General features: G+C 40.0%; 1 protein-coding gene across 1 annotated transcript; it reads left to right on the top strand.

Moving 5' to 3' along the window:
• Window positions 1-8821: 8821 nt before the first annotated feature.
• Window positions 8822-10540, top strand: LOC118892588 (olfactory receptor 2B11). Its single transcript, XM_036847335.1, is given in 4 exon segments — window positions 8822-9162; window positions 9164-9654; window positions 9657-9764; window positions 10467-10540. Coding segments are annotated over 4 exon segments (1014 nt in total).
• Window positions 10541-12702: the final 2162 nt, after the last annotated feature.

The following is a 12702-nucleotide window of genomic DNA, read 5'->3' on the forward strand; positions in this document are numbered from 1 at the left end:
ATACATATCGATAATTACCTTAAATGTAAATGGATTAAATGCTCCCACCAAAAGACACAGACTGGCTGAATGGATACAAAAACAAGACCCATATATATGCTGTCTACAAGAGACCCACTTCAGACCTAGAGACACATACAGACTGAAAATGAGGGGATGGAAAAAGATACTCCATGCAAATGGAAATCAAAAGAAAGCTGGAGTAGCAATTCTCATATCAGGCAAAATAGACTTTAAAATAAAGACTATTACAAGAGACAAAGAAGGACACTACATAATGATCAAGGGATCGATCCAAGAGGAAGGTATATCAATTGTAAATATTTATGCACCCAACATAGGAGCACCTCAATACATAAGGCAAATACTAACAGCCATAAAAGGGGAAATCGACAGTAACACAATCATAGTAGGGGACTTTAACACCCCACTTTCACCAATGGACAGATCATCAAAAATGAAAATAAATAAGGAAACACAAGCTTTAAATGATACATTAAACAAGATGGACTTAATTGATATGTATAGGACATTCCACCCAAAAGCAACAGAATACACATTTTTCTCAAGTGCTCATGGAACATTCTCCAGGATAGATCATATCTTGGGTCACAAATCAAGCCTTGGCAAATTTAAGAAAACTGAAATCGTATCAAGTATCTTTTCCGACCACAACGCTATGAGACTAGATATCAATTACAGGAAAATATCTGTAAAAAATACAAACACATGGAGGCTACACAATACACTACTTAATAACGAAGTGATCCCTGAAGAAATCAAAGGGGAAATCAAAAAATACCTAGAAACAAATGACAATGGAGACACGATGACCCAAAACCTATGGGATGCAGCAAAAGCAGTTCTAAGAGGGAAGTTTATAGCAATACAAGCCTACATCAAGAAACAGGAAACATCTCGAATAAACAACCTAACCTTGCACCTAAAGCAATTAGAGAAAGAAGAACAAAAAAACCCCAAAGCTAGCAGAAGGAAAGAAATCATAAAGATCAGATCAGAAATAAATGAAAAAGAAATGAAGGAAACAATAGCAAAAATCAATGAAACTAAAAGCTGGTTCTTCAAGAAGATAAACAAAATTGATAAACCATTAGCCAGACTCATCAAGAGAAAAAGGGAGAAGACTCAAATCAATAGAATTAGAAATGAAAAAGGAGAAGTAACCACTGACACTGCAGAAATACAAAGGATCATGAGAGATTACTACAAGCAACTCTATGCCAATAAAATGGACAACCTGGAAGAAATGGACAGATTCTTAGAAATGCACAACCTGCCGAGACTGAACCAGGAAGAAATAGAAAATATGAACAGACCAATCACAAGCACTGAAATTGAAACTGTGATTAAAAATCTTCCAACAAACAAAAGCCCAGGACCAGATGGCTTCACAGGCGAATTCTATCAAACATTTAGAGAAGAGCTAACACCTATCCTTCTCAAACTCTTCCAAAATATTGCAGAGGGAGGAACACTCCCCAACTCATTCTACGAGGCCACCATCACCCTGATCCCAAAACCAGACAAAGATGTCACAAAGAAAGAAAACTACAGGCCAATATCACTGATGAACATAGATGCAAAAATCCTCAACAAAATACTAGCAAACAGAATCCAACAGCACATTAAAAGGATTATACACCATGATCAAGTGGGGTTTATTCCAGGAATGCAAGGATTCTTCAATATACGCAAATCAATCAACGTGATACATCATATTAACAAATTGAAGGAGAAAAACCATATGATCATCTCAATAGATGCAGAGAAAGCTTTCGACAAAATTCAACACCCATTTATGATAAAAGCCCTGCAGAAAGTAGGCATAGAGGGAACTTTCCTCAACATAATGAAGGCCATATATGACAAACCCACAGCCAACATTGTCCTCAATGGTGAAAAACTGAAACCATTTCCACTAAGATCAGGAACAAGACAAGGTTGCCCACTCTCACCACTATGATTCAACATAGTTTTGGAAGTGTTAGCCACAGCAATCAGAGAAGAAAAAGAAATAAAAGGAATCCAAATCGGAAAAGAAGAAGTAAAGCTGTCCCTGTTTGCAGATGACATGATACTATACATAGAGAATCCTAAAGATGCTATCAGAAAACTACTAGAGCTAATCAATGAATTTGGTAAAGTAGCAGGATACAAAATTAATGCACAGAAATCTCTTGCATTCCTATATACTAATGATGAAAAATCTGAAAGTGAAATTAAGAAAACACTCCCGTTTACCATTGCAACAAAAACAATAAAATATCTAGGAATAAACCTACCTAAGGAGACAAAAGACCTGTATGCAGAAAATTATAGGACACTGATGAAAGAAATTAAAGATGATACAAATAGATGGAGAGATATACCATGTTCTTGGATTGGAAGAATCAACATTGTGAAAATGAGTATACTACCCAAAGCAATCTACAGATTCAATGCAATCGCTATCAAACTACCACTGGCATTTTTCACAGAACTAGAACAAAAAATTTCACAATTTGTATGGAGACACAGAAGACCCCGAATAGCCAAAGCAATCTTGAGAACGAAAAATGGAGCTGGAGGAATTAGGCTCCCTGACTTCAGACTATATTACAAAGCTACAGTAATGAAGACAGTTTGGTACTGGCACAAAAACAGAAATATAGATCAATGGAACAGGATAGAAAGCCCAGAGATAAACCCACGCACATATGGTCACCTTATCTTCGATAAAGGAGGCAAGCATATACAGTGGAGAAAAGACAGCCTCTTCAATAAGTGGTGCTGGGAAAATTGGACAGGTACATGTAAAAGTATGAAATTAGAACACTCCCTGACACCATACACAAAAATAAACTCAAAATGGATTAAAGACCTAAGTGTAAGGCCAGACACTATCAAACTCTTAGAGGAAAACATAGGCAGATCACTCTATGACATAAATCACAGCAAGATCCTTTTTGACCCAGCCCCTAGAGAAATGGAAATAAAAACACAAATAAACAAATGGGACCTAATGAAACTTAAAAGCTTTTGCACAGCAAAGGAAACCATAAACAAGACCAAAAGACAACCCTCAGAATGGGAGAAAAAAATTGCAAATGAGGCAACTGACAAAAGATTAATCTCCAAACTTTACAAGCAGCTCATGCAGCTCAATAACAAAAAAACAAACAACCCAATCCAAAAATGGGCAGAAGACCTAAATAGACATTTCTCCAAAGAAGATATACAGATGGCCAACAGACACATGAAAGAATGCTCAACATCATTAATCATTAGAGAAATGCAAATCAAAACTACAATGAGGTACCATCTCACACCGGTCAGAATGGCCATCATCAAAAAATCTACAAAGAATAAATGCTGGAGAGGGTGTGGAGGAAAGGGAACACTCTTGCACTGTTGGTGGGAATGTAAATTGATACAGCCACTATGGAGAACAGTATGGAGGTTCCTTAAAAAACTAAAAATAGAACTACCATACGACCCAGGAATCCCACTACTGGGCATATACCCTGAGAAAACCATAATTCAAAAAGAGTCATGTACCAAAATGTTCATTGCAGCTCTATTTACAATAGCCAGGACATGGAAGCAACCTAAGTGTCCATCATTGGATGAATGGATAAAGAAGATGTGGCACATATATACAATGGAATATTACTCAGCCATAAAAAGAAATGAAATGGAGGTATTTGTAATGAGGTGGATGGAGTTAGAGTCTGTCATACAGAGTGAAGTAAGTCAGAAAGAGAAAAACAAATACAGTATGCTAACACATATATATGGAATCTAAGGAAAAAAAAAAAAAAGGTCATGAAGAACCTAGTGGCAAGATGGGAATAAAGACACAGACCTACTAAAGAATGGACTTGAGGATATGGTGAGGGGGAGGGGTGAGATGTGACAGGATGAGAGAGTGTCATGGACATATATATACTACCAAATGTAAAATAGATAGCTAGTGGGAAGCAGCTGCATAGCACAGGGAGATCAGCACGGTGCTTTGTGACCGCCTGGGGGGGTGGGATGGGGAGGGTGGGAGGGAGGGAGATGTGGGAGGGAGGAGATATGGGAACGTGTGTATATGTGTAGCTGATTCACTTTGTTATAAAGCAGAAACTAACATACCATTGTGAAGCAATTATACTTCAATAAAGATGTTTAAAAAAAAAAAATAAGAACACAATAATGATGCTCCTTGAGACCTAGGTTCAAGTTTCAGTCTTTCCTTTAACTCACTTTCTGACACTGCTCAGACATAGCCTCTTTGGGCTTCATTTCCCATGTAAAAAAAAAAAAAAGAAAAGGCAACTTACTGAATGGGAGAAAATATTTGCAAATTACAATAACTGATAAGGGGTTAATATCCAAAATATATATAGAACTCATATAACTTAATAACAAAAAACCAACGATCCCAATTAAAATGGGCAGAGGATCTCAGTAGACATTTTTCCAAAGGAGACATACAGACAGCCAGCAAGAAAAGGTGTTCAACATCACTAATCATTAGGGAATTGCAAACCCAAACCACAGTGAGATATCACCTCATACCTGTCAGAATGGCTATTATCAAAAAGACAAAAACAACAATTGTTGGTGAAGATGTGGAGAAAAAGCCACCCTCGTTCACTATTGGTGGAGACGTAAATTGATGCAACCACTATGGTAAGTGGTATGGGAAAAATTAAAAGTGGAACCATTATATATAATCCAGAAGTTAAACTTCTGGGTGTTTATCTGAAGAAAACAAAACACTCTTGGCATACCTCAGAGATATAGTGGGTTCTATTCCAGACCACCACAATAGAGCAGATATCACAATAAAACAAGTGACACAAAATTTTCGGTTCCCCAGTGAATATAAAAGTTATGTTTACACTACATTGTAGTGTATTAAGTGTGTAACAGCATTATGTCTAAAAAATCAATGTACATGCCTTAATTTTAAAATTCTCTATTGCTAAAAAATGCTAACCATTATCTGAGCCTTCCAGGAGTTATAATCTTTTTGCAACAGTAATATCAAAGATTGCTGATCACAAGGAATTCCCTGGTGGTCCAGTGGTTAGGAATCTGCACTTTCACTGCCAAGGGCCCAGGTTCAATCCCTGGTCAGGGAACTAAGATCCCACAATCTGTGCAGCAAGGCCAAAAAACAAAAACAACAACAACAACAACAACAAAAACAGGACAAAGATCACTGATCACAGATAACCATAATAAATAAAATAATAATAAAAAAGTTTAAAATATTGTGAGAATTACCAAAATGTGGCACCAAGACGTGAAGTGAGCAAATGCTGTTGAAAAAAATGATGCCAACAGACTTTCTCAATGCAGGGTTTCCATAAACCTTTAACTTGTAAAAAAAACAAACAAACAAAAAAAACAAAAAAACCCCCGCAATATCTACAAAGGGCAATAAAGTGAACTTCAATAAAATGAGGTATACCCATAATTCAAAAAGACATATACACCCCATATCCTCTGCAGCATTATTTACAATAGCCAAGATATGGAACCAACCTAAATGTCTATCAATGGATGAATGGATAAAGAAACTGTGGTATATATACACATGGAATGCTACTGGGCCATAAAAAGAATGAAACCTTGCCATTTGTGAGAACATGGATGGATCTTGAGGGCTTTATGCTAAGTGAACTAAGTAAGAGAAAGAAAAGTACCATATGATTGTACTTATATGTAGAATACCAAAAAAAAAAAAAAAAAAAAAAAAAAAGCTCATAGACACAGAGAACAGACTTGTAGTTGCCAGAGGTGGGGAGATGGACAAAATGGGCTCACAAGGTCAAAAGGAACGAATTTCCACTTATAAATTAAATAAGTAATGGGGATGTAATGTACAGCATAGCAACTATAGTTAATAATACTGTTACTGCATATTTGAAAGTTGCTGAGAGAGTAGATTTTAAAAGTTCCAATCACAAGAAAAAAAATTGTAACTATATATGGGAACAGATGTTAACTAGAATTACTGTGGTGATCATTTTGCAATATATACAAATATAGAATCATTATGTTGTACACCTGAAACTAATGTTATATGTCAATTATACCTTAATTTTAAAAAATCAAAAAAATTTTTAAAAAGCAAAGTGCTAGAGAGAATAATGGCTAAAAGGAAGATCTTAGCTTTCAGTATTGACTGTCAGTTGCTGCTACATAAATAATATAAGGTAGACCAGTTATCCTCCCCAAGACACTGCTTAACAGTAAAACAGGGTTGAAAACTTCTACCTTACTGGGTTGTTAAAGCACTAAGTAAGATAACCATGTACTGTTGTTATCACAGTACCTCACTCACATGAGTGCTTAATAATTGGTATTTATTATTAAAAATCTCCTATACCTATCCCTCTATCTTTCTTGCTTCCTCCATCCTTTTATCTCTTTTTTCACCATTCCCCAACTTTTTCTTGTCTAGTTTAGGTTCTGAGAAGAAACCTTGGAATCAGAAATTAGGAAAGGAAAATGACATAATTACTTTTCATCTTAAAAAAGGAGCAAGCCTGACTTTGCCCTGCTGCAACTCATGTGTCAAAAGCTGGGTCTTGTGTTCCCATTAGAGATAAAATAATCAAATTCTCTTATAGAATTATCTTAGAAGTATTTTTGATAGGATGGTGGGTAGAAGTGCAACAATTGGGTGTTCCACAAGAATATTGGGAACTTAATAGGAAATATTATATAGTTTTGAAACAGCAGCGGAAGAAAGGTAATTTGCACTTATTTATCCATTTCAACCCCAGAATTTGAGTTATTTTCAAATAATACATTCCCTAGAATGTAGAGCTGTGGGGAATGGGAGGAAACATGTTTATTACAGCATCTAGGCTGAAGAGATCTCTATGAATTTTAGAGTTATGTATAAAGCACCAAATAAAGAACTAAAAAATGAATCCTTCATAAGTTACCTGCACACAGGACTTAATTCCCTTTCAATATTATCATGGACTGTATCATCCCCACCATGAACTTGAGGGTGTACAGTCCTGAGGGGAGTGTAGGAGGTTGGAGACCAATGCAGCTCAGTAGTAACGCCCCCTGAGTCAACACAGGGCAACACAGTTGCTTTATGACAGCAAGGGAATCTGGAAATCAGATCAGTTGTGTTTTCCAACTCCAAGAGGAAACAGCTCCTTGGCAAAAAAAGTTGTACAGGGAATTCAAATGTCACTCAAACTGCCTGATAAATGTTATCTCTAGAGGCAATCTTATCCTTCAGGGGCTACGTTTCTTACCCTGATCAACACCTTTCTCCCTTTGCTCAAAATTCTATGTTCTGGAGTCTCATTAGGTACCATGACCCAGTCAAATGTGGAAGGGACTTAGCTCCTCCACTCAGGATTTTGGACTGTGTTTTTTTTTGTTTTTTTTTTTTTACTGCCAAAGTGAATGATAGTGCTGTCCATGTACGAGCAGTCATGGAGAGAGAGACCAGCATGGAGAGCCAGGGAGGCAATATAAACCTTAGGTGGTGAGTAGGATGTGTTCATATCAATAAACCCCTTAGCTATTTACAAAGCCCTTACTTTTTTTTTTTAATTTTTATTGGAGTATATTTGATTTAAAATGTTGTGTTAGTTTCTGCTGTACAGCAAAGTGAATCAATTGTACATATACATATATCCACTCTTTTTTACATTCTTTTCCCATATAGGTCATTACAGAGTACTGAGAAGAGTTCCCTGTGTTATACAGTAAGTCTTTATTAGTTATCTATTATATATACAGTAATATGTCAATCCCAATCTCCCAATTTATTCCTCCCTCCAACCCCCCACTTTCCTCCCTGGTAACCATAAGTTTGTTTTCTACATCTGTGACTCTATTTCTGTTTTGTAAATAAGTTCATTTGTATCACTTTTTTAGATTCCACATATAAGCAATATAGTATGATATTTGTCTTTCTCTGTCTGGCTTATTTCACTCAGTATGATAATCTCTAGGTCCATCCATGTTGCTGCAAGTAACATTATTTCATTCTTTTTTGTGGCCGAGTAATATTTCATTGTATATATGCACCACATCTTCTTTATCCATTCATCTGTTGATGGACATTTAGGTTGCTTCCATGTTCTGGCTATTGTAAATAGTGCTGCAATGAACATTGCGGGGCATGTATCTTTTCAAATTGTAGTTTTCTCTGGTTATATGCCCAGGAGTGGGATTGCAGGATCATATGGTAGCTCTATTTTTAGTTTTTTAAGGAACCTCTATACTGTTCTCCACGATGGTTGTACCAATTTACCTTCCCACCGACGCAAAGCCCTTACTCTTGCTTTATGCCACCTTTCACCTCCCTCCTGCCACCACTTCAAAAAAGTCAGACAAGAAAGCCTAAGAAAGCGATCAATGCCTGGTTAATGAGTTTGTAGAGAGAATTCAAACCTTCTAATAGTGATGGGAGCTATGGCAGATTTTGACCAAATTGGAAGAAAATTGCTCTTACGACATGCTTTCCCAAACCTAATGGCCCTTTATCATCCCCAAGAATGTAGTTGAAGCAGGTATTTTTTCCCCATGTTACAGATGCAGAAATTGAAGTTCAGAGAGGGTCACAGAGTAGGAAGGAGAGCAAGACATGCATGCAACTGTCTGACTCTTGGTTCTAATTTCCTCCATATTTCAGTGTCTTTACAGAGGTAAGGAAGATCAGACATGGTGGAACCTGTATAAGAAAGCACAGGCACTGGCATGAGAAAGACAGTTAATTTTGCTTCTTAGATTTTATTCATCCCAACTTTCTCAATTCATCACAGGTGCCAGAAAATGCCTCAGCATGAGAAGTGACAACCAAAGCTTTTTGGGGGACCCCCCTAAGGACTTCATCCTTCTGGGTGTTTCTGATAGGCCATGTCTGGGACTTCCTTTCTTTGTGGTCCTTCTGGTGTCCTATGTTCTGTCCATGTTGGGGAACATTTCCATCATCCTGGTGTCCCAGCTGGATCCCCAGCTCCACAGCCCCATGTAAATCTTCCTCAGCCACCTCTCCTTCCTGGACCTCTGCTATACCACCACCAAGGTCCCTCAGATGCTGGTCAACATGGGCAGCTCCAGCAAGACCATCAGCTACAGTGGCTGCACTGTACAGTATGCAATTTTCCACTAGTTGGGATGCACTAGCACCCATGGCTCTGGACTGCTACGTGGCCATCTGTGAGCCCCTCTGATACACCATTATCATGCACTGCCCTCTCTGCCAGCAGCTTGTGGTTGTGGCCTGGCTCAGTGGCTTTGGCAACTCCCTTGTTTAGGTAGTCCTGAGAGTACAGTTGCCTTTCTGTGGGCAAAAGGTGCTAAACAACTTCTTCTGTGAGGTGCCAGCCAAGATCAAGCTAGCGTGTGCTGACACAGCTGTGAATGACACCACACTGGCTGTGCTGGTGACCTTCTTTGTGCTGGTCCCCCTAGCTCTCATCCTTCTCTCCTATGGCTTCATTGCTCGTGCAGTGCTCATGATCCAGTCCTCCAAGGGATGGCACAAGGCATTTGGGACCTGTTCTTCCCACCTGGTGGTGGTCTCCCTCATCTACCTACCTGCCATCTACTTGTACTTGCAACCTCCTTCCAGCTACTCCCAGGAGCAGGACAAATTTATCTCCCTCTTCTATTCCAAATCACACCCACCCTCAATCCCTTCATCTATACCCTGAGAAACAAGGATGTAGAGGGTGCTCTTAGAAGACTCCTGGCAAAGGGGGTACCTTCAACATGGTGGAGGAGTAAGACGTGGAGATCACCTTCCTTCCCACAAACACATCAAAAATACATCTACATGTGGAGCAACTCCTGCAGAGCACCTACTGAATGCTGGCAGAAGACCTCAGACTTCCCAAAGGCAAGAAAGTCTCCATGTACCTGGGTAGGGCAAAAGAAAAAACAGAGACAAAAGAATAGGGATGGGACCTGCACCTCTGAGAGGGAGCTGTGAAGGAGGAAAAGTTTCCACACACTAGGAAACTCCTTCACTGGTGGACAGAGGGGATGGGCAGGGGGGAATCTTCAGAGCCACGGAGGAGAGCGCAGCAACAGCAGTGCAGAGGGCAAAGCAGAGAGATTCCCACACAGAGGACTGGTGCCGGCCAGCACTCACCAGCCTGAGAGGCTTGTCTGCTCACCTGCCAGGGAGGGTCAGAGCTGGGAGCTGAGGCTCAGGCTTTGGACATCATACTCCACGGATAGAACTGGGGTTGGCTGCGTGAAGACAGCCTGAGGGGGCTACTGCACCACAGCTAGCCAGGAGGGAGTCCAGGAAAAAGTCTGGAACTACCTACGAGGCAAGAGACCATTGTTGCAGGGTGTGCGAGGAGAGGGGATTCAGAACACCAGCTAAAAGAGCTCCATAGATGGGTGCGAGCCACAGCTATCAGCTCGGACCCCAGAGACAGTCATGAAACTCTAACGCTGCTGCTGCTGTCACCAAGAATCCTATGTGCAAGCACAGATCACTATCCACACCTCCCCCTGGGAGCCTATGCAGCCTGTCAGGGTCCTGTGATCCAAGAACAACTTCCCTGGAAGAAAACACAGCACACCTCAGGCTGTTGCAATGTCACGCCGGTCTCTGCCACCCCAGGCTCACTCTTCATTCCAAGTATGATTACAGTACCCCTCCCTCCCCCCCACCTGAGTGAACAACAGTGCCCTAATCAGCCACTGCTTTAACCTCCTCCTGTCTGGAAGGGGAACAGATGCCTGAGGGCCACCTTCATGCAGAGGTGGGGCCAAAACCAAAGCTGAACCCCAGGAGCTGTGCAAACAAAGAAGAGAAAGGGAAATTTCTCCGTGAAGCCTCAAGAGCAGTGGATTAAATCCACACAATCAACTTGATATACCCTGCACCTGTGGAATAACTGAATAGACAATGAATCATCCCAAAATTGAGGTGGTGGACTTTGGGAGCTACTGTAGACTTAGGGTTTGCTGTCTGCAACTAATTTGTTTCTGATTTTTATGTTTCTCTTAGTATAGTTTTTAGTGCTTGTTATCATTCGTGGATTTGTTTATTGGTTTGGATGCTCTCTTTTTATTATTATTATTATTTTACTTTTTAATAATTATTATCTTTTTTTTCTTTTTTCCTCCCTTTTCTTCTGAGCCATGTGGTTCACAGGGTCTTTTTTTTTTTTTTACTTTATTTATTTATTTATTTTATTTTTAGCTGCATTGGGTCTTCGCTGCTGTGTGCGGGCTATATCTAGTTGTGGCGAGCAGGGGCTAAACTTCATTGTGGTGCACACGGGCTTCTCATTGTGGTGGCTTCTCCTTGTTGCAGAGCATGGGCTCTAGACGCATGGGCTTCAGTAGTTGTGGCTTGCAGGCTCTAGAGTGCAGGCTCAGTAGTTGTGGCACACGGGCTTAGTTGCTATGTGGCATGTGAGATCTTCACAGACCAGGGATTGAATCTGTGTCCCCTGCAATGGTAGGTGGATTCTTTACCCCTGCACCACCAGGGACGTCTGCTAACAGGGTCTTGGTGCTCCAGCCTGGTGTAAGGCCTGAGCCTCCGAGGTGGGAGAGCTGACTTCAGGACATTGGACCACCAGACACCTTGCAGGCCCAAGTAATATCAATCGTCGAGAGCTCTGCCAGAAATCTCCAGCTAAATGCTAAGACGCAGCTCCACCCAACAGCCAGCAAGCTCCAGTGCTGGACTCTCCATGCCAAACAACTAGCAAGACAGGAACACAACCCCACTCGTTAGCACAGAGGTTGCCTAAAATCATATTAAGTTCACAGACACCGCAAAACACACCACCAGACTTGACCCTTCTCACCAGAAGGACAAGATCCAGCCCCACCCACCAGAACACAGGCACCATTCCCCTCCACCCAGAAGCTTATACATACCACTGTACCAACTTTACCCACTGGGGGCAGATACCATAAACAATGAGAACTATGAACCTGCAGCCTGTGAAAAGGAGACCCCAAACACAGTGAGCTAAACAAAATGAGAAGACAGAGAAATATACAGCAGGTGAAGGAGCAAGGTAAAAACACACCAGACCAAACAAATGAAGCAGGAAATAAACAGTCTACCTGAAAAAGATTTCATAGTAATAATAATAAAGATGATCCAAAGTCTTGGAAATAGGATGGAGAAAATACAAGAAATGTTTAACAAGGACCTAGAAGAACTGAAGAGCAAACAAACAATGATGAACAACACAATAAATGAAATTGAAAATTCTCTAGAAGGAAGCAATAGCAGAATAACTGAGGCAGAAGAACGGATAAGTGACCTGGAAGATAAAATAGTGGAAATAACTACTGCAGAGCATAATAAAGAAAAAAGAATGAAAAGAGTTAAGGACAGTTTCAGAGACCTCTGGGACAACATTAAATGCACCAACTTTCGAATTATAGGGGTCCCAGACGAAGAAGAGAAAAAGAAAGGGTCTGAGAAAATATTAGAAGATTTATAGTTGAAAACTTCCCTAATATGGGAAAGGAAATAATCAATCAAGTCCAGGAAGCACAGAGAGTCCCATACAGGATAAATACAAGGAAAAACACCACAAGACAGATATTAATCAAATTATCAAAAATTAAATACAAAGAAAGAATATTAAAAGCAGCAAGGGAAAAGCAACAAATAACATACAAGGGAATCCCCATAAGGCTAACAGCTCATCTTTCGGCAGAAACTCTGCAAGC

This window comes from Balaenoptera musculus, chromosome 3 (genome assembly GCF_009873245.2).
Source record: "Balaenoptera musculus isolate JJ_BM4_2016_0621 chromosome 3, mBalMus1.pri.v3, whole genome shotgun sequence".
NCBI classification, from domain to species: domain Eukaryota; kingdom Metazoa; phylum Chordata; class Mammalia; order Artiodactyla; family Balaenopteridae; genus Balaenoptera; species Balaenoptera musculus.